Source organism: Triticum dicoccoides, chromosome 4A, assembly GCF_002162155.2.
Source record: "Triticum dicoccoides isolate Atlit2015 ecotype Zavitan chromosome 4A, WEW_v2.0, whole genome shotgun sequence".
Classification (NCBI taxonomy): Eukaryota; Viridiplantae; Streptophyta; class Magnoliopsida; order Poales; family Poaceae; genus Triticum; species Triticum dicoccoides.
The window spans coordinates 608377591-608382137 of record NC_041386.1 but is presented as its reverse complement, the minus strand read 5'-3'; the positions used below and the strand labels follow the sequence as shown (position 1 = coordinate 608382137).

Here is a 4547-nt window from a genome sequence, read left to right as displayed (position 1 = left end):
TAGGGTGTATATACATGTGAGAGTCAAACGTGCTTGTCCTTTTGGGGGGTCATGATATTTGAACATGACGCAACACACTATGTTCCTTTGTCATCATGCATTGGAAATGTCCGAAACCCTGTTACGTAATCACAACTTATTGACACAGGTGCAAAATTTCCACATTACATGCCCAAGATAATTTGTAAAAGAAACTTGTAGGAAAACAACATATTCCATTAGCATGAAGAAATAATCCAAATGCATTAAAAACATGAAATTTGGTGTTCGTGTGTTGTCAATGAAGGGATATGATGTTGTTGTCTTTTTGTTGTGCATGGTTTGCGGCGTTAGTTTTTTCCCTTCTTCTTTTTATCTTTTTGGTTGTGTACATACTCAATGTCTTGATTATTGTAAAGGGTGGGTGTAATTTGTTTCATCTGGTACTAATATATTACCCTTTGTTGAATTTATTTTTTGAATTTTGGTGTATTCATTATTTACCTGCTTCGACGAGCTAATTTGACGTATACTCCCCCCATTCCAAGATAAATATTCAATATTTTAGATTTTTCTAGGCGGACCATTTGACCACTAATGTCTCTATCAACATGTAAGTACATAATTATTGAAGTACATTCTGTGAAACTAATTTTCAGAAGAATCTAATTATATGGTTTTTCTCCCAACAAATCATCTATTATTTAGCTGGCAAAGATAGAGAATTTTGACTTTGCGCTTCTAAGAATTCATTATTTTGGCATGTAGTAGTATGGCATAGCTTGCCTGTGGCCGTGTTGATAACTTGACAAATAAGCATCTGTTTACAGTCCTGGCTGTTCATCATGCCGTATATAAAATGATCAATTCGCACGATCTGTAGAGAGTGACACGACAGTGTTAGTTAAACTTATGTCAAAGGGGCACTGTACATGCACATAGCCATGCGTACATCCACACATATATGACAAGGGGGAACACAAAATCTAATTAAAAATGTTGCTCAACACGGTATGTTTCTCATGAACAGCAGGCCGGTCTGATTGCACAGGTTGCATTCCTCACACTTGTGTTAGAATTTAGTTTTTCGCTGCCCGGAGACAGTAAGAGCATCTGCAACAGGGGGGCACGCACCTTTGGTTGTCGGATGTATATGCACCTAATATGAAAAAATAATTTAGTAATTGCAAAAAAGTTAAAAAATCTAAAACTTTTTTGAAAACAATCTTGACTTTCATGGTATTCCAGGTGGAAAAATATCAACGCTATGTACAAGTTACTATTCACACTTCTTATTCTAAAAAATTGTTATTTTTTCCCTAAAGTCGACAGGAGTTTTTCTTTCTTTGAATTTGTTATACGAGTACAACAGAAGGTTAAGTTTGTTCCCTACTTTTTTTCAATTTTTCAATTTTTTGACTTTTTTACAATTACTAAATTACAATAGAAAGTTAAGAATCTAATTATACAAAAATCAATCTATTATTTAGCTGGCAAAACGGATGAGTTTTTTAAACAAATTTGGGAAATTAACTCAAAGAAAAAAACAATTTTTTTAAGAAAAACATAATACTCCCTCCGATCCAAAATAAGTGTTGCAGCTTTGAACTAAGGTTAGTTCAACTTTAGTTCAAAACTGATACACTTATTTCAGATCCGTGGGAGTAAATAATTTATTGGAGTCATGAAGAATAAAATATTTCAAGGACAATTTACTAAAATCAAATAAATTCAAAGATACTTCAATGATTTTAAAATTGTTAGTAACATACATGGAGTATTCTACAATTGTACTTTTTTCATTTATCCCCCAAATCCTTTTTTCCTCGCATTTTTATAAAACAAATAAAAGTACAGTTTTCTTAAAAGACTATATATTTTATAACTCTATGTTATAAAATGTCTTAAATAAATTTAAATTTTCCATAATTTTTGATAAATTATCCATGATTTCTACTATTTTGTCAAGTTTCTTGAGACAATTGACCTTCTCTGTTTTTTTTCTTATCATATATATATTTGACTAGGTTGTCATGTGTATAAAACGAGCGACTCACCTTCGTAAAAACTGCTTCACATGGAGTGAGGACCAAATTTGCTCGGTATGGTTTGGTGACCAAATAAATGGTGATGTAATAGGGCACTCACATTGCTGTTTTTATTTCTTCCATGTTTTACCATAATATCTTCCTGGTAAAACCCTATTCAACCGTCTCTAGTGATAAATAGCACGTTGAGACCGTCCTGAGATGTATCTAAGGATGCTTCTACAACGAGGTGTTCACTATGTAGTCCAATTTGTGTGAACATCGCTCCACTCTTCTTCCTCTTTAACCTAGAAACTTCTCTTCCCTTCTTCCTCACGCCAACTCCTCCTTTTGTCGCTTTTCCACCGACCCCGTGTCGTCATACTTTGACCAACACCTTGATGAGGCTAGGTGTAAGGCCCCATCCAGCCAAGCCATCTAAGTCGCGGTGAGGGGGGGTGTAATTCCTCCTCACGATTCTTCTTCCTCTCTTTTACGGCAACACGCGACCAGATTGGACGCGCAGAATGTGCTCTCCCTAAGGCCGAAGAGTGAATGTTCATTCACTAGATTCTCGCCAAAAAACTTGAGGAGTGGTGAAAATAAGCTGGTGAGTGGGAAAGGACTGGCGTTGCAAAGACCGGGCTTCATGGAGCTCGTTTTGCAAAAAAAAAAATCAAAATATATTTAAAAGTTTCAAAAAATGCCAATTTTTTGTACAAATACATATGCATATTCTTTAAGTATGTATAAATTTTCAGTAACTAATTTGATCATTTGCATGCTACACAAAAAAGACAAATATCTGACACAAATACAACAAAGAAAAAGCCTATTTCAATCTGTGTATTTGTCTTTTCTGTATACATCACATATGAATACATATGTTTATGAAAATTTGTACACATATATTTCAAGTATATGTCTACATGAAAACATTTTTTCAGATTTTTTTGAGTTATGGAAAAGGTATTTTGGCTGATAAATGTATATAGGGCTCAATGGAGCTCGGCCTCTGCAGCCACTTTTCGATATTTAAACATTTTGAAATTCGTGTTTTGGAAGTTTCAAAAAATATGAAATTTTTTCAGGGGATACATATACACATTCCGAATACCCGTGGCAAGTTTTGGTAGAAATCTCGCTTTGTTTTGGGCTATAGAAAAAAAAACAAATTTCTGACAATATATAAGAGAAAATGGGTGCCATTTTTGTCAGAAATTTCTCTTTTTTGTATTTCTCAAAATACAAAGTATTTCTTTTTCAGATTTTTACCAGGCCTTGGGAATGTGTCTATGCATTCACATATTTGATTTAAGAATGTCTCAAAAAAAACATATTTGATTTAAGAATGTCTCAAAAAAAACATATTTGATTTAAGATTTTTTTTAGCAACCGAAGTGTGTTTTTCAAAATTTTCAAATATCAAGAGCCCTGGAGCCCGGTAGCTGCAAGCACTTTTCGAGCTTGCCAAGCCCTACTCTCTCTCTCTCTCTCTCTCTCATAAGTGCCACTCCACCATGTCGCCGTCCCCTTGTCGTTTTCTTCTCTCTAAATAAGGGGGGCAAAGGCAGTAGTCCTTGCAGAGAGACGGATGGAGGGAGTGCCGTAATGTCCTGACCTCTGTTCTGTGGTGCAATAAGCTGCCCACAGTTGGCGCCAACAGTGTCCTGAGCTCCAAATAAATGCAGGTCGCTTATTTCGTCCTACACATCCGACCGGTCCGCCTCACCCTCACCATACATAGACTAGACTCATAGCCAGCCATCAGATCGCGTATCTCCTCATGTGGTTAGTCCATGAAAAGACACACACGCACTTACCTTGCACCGCAGCAGCGTATCCCCATCCCCCTACCAAATTGTGCACCATTGTCACCTAGCTACCTAGATATAGCTCATGAATCAGAGATAGAGAGAGAGTTTTGAGAGGAGGACAGTGTGAGTGTGTGTGTACAGCTCCTGCAAGCTGGCTGCGTGTGTGTGTGTGTGTGTGTGGCTAAGCTAGGAGTAGCAAAGACTAGGCTGGTAATAGTATAACCAAGAAAAGATACAGCAGAGAGCACAAGACCACTATGGATATGGAGGAGCAGGCCAACGCCGCCGCCACTGCAGCGCGGGAAGGCGACCTCGCCGATGTCGTGGCCCGTGCCAACTCAATGCCCTACTCCGCCGGAGCCCGTCGCCAAGCACCACCACCACCTCCCCCTTGTGCGGCAGGTCGCGTCATGATCCCCTACGAGGAGGAGAGACAACGGCGGCCTGCGAACGTCGCCTGCGGCGGCGGCGAGGTTACCTTTGAGGCCCCGCCCTCAACCCTTGTGGTCGACCCATACCTTCTGGCGGCGGCTGGCGGATATGGGCTGCCGCAGCAGCACCAGCACCAGCACCAGCAACTGCTGGCTTTCCAGATCTCTGAGCATGCGTGCTGCGCCGCCGCCGACAGCGACGACCCCATGAGGATCTCGCCACCGCCACCACCACCACCACCGGCTCCTCGTCATCAGATGATCACCAGGTTATTAACTCTTAATTAATTCCC

The 4547-nt window shown here is 39.3% G+C and overlaps 1 protein-coding gene across 2 annotated transcripts in view; it reads left to right on the top strand.

Annotated features, from left to right (window-relative positions):
- The first annotated feature begins 3848 nt into the window (after positions 1-3848).
- LOC119287292 (probable WRKY transcription factor 14) overlaps positions 3849-4547 on the top strand; it is a 4344-nt gene continuing 3645 nt past the window's right edge. For both annotated transcript variants that reach the window (XM_037566810.1, XM_037566809.1), the window contains exon 1: positions 3849-4523. In XM_037566810.1, the coding sequence (XP_037422707.1) occupies positions 4081-4523 (443 nt within the window). In that variant the 5' untranslated portion in view covers positions 3849-4080. The remainder of the gene's footprint in view (positions 4524-4547) is intronic.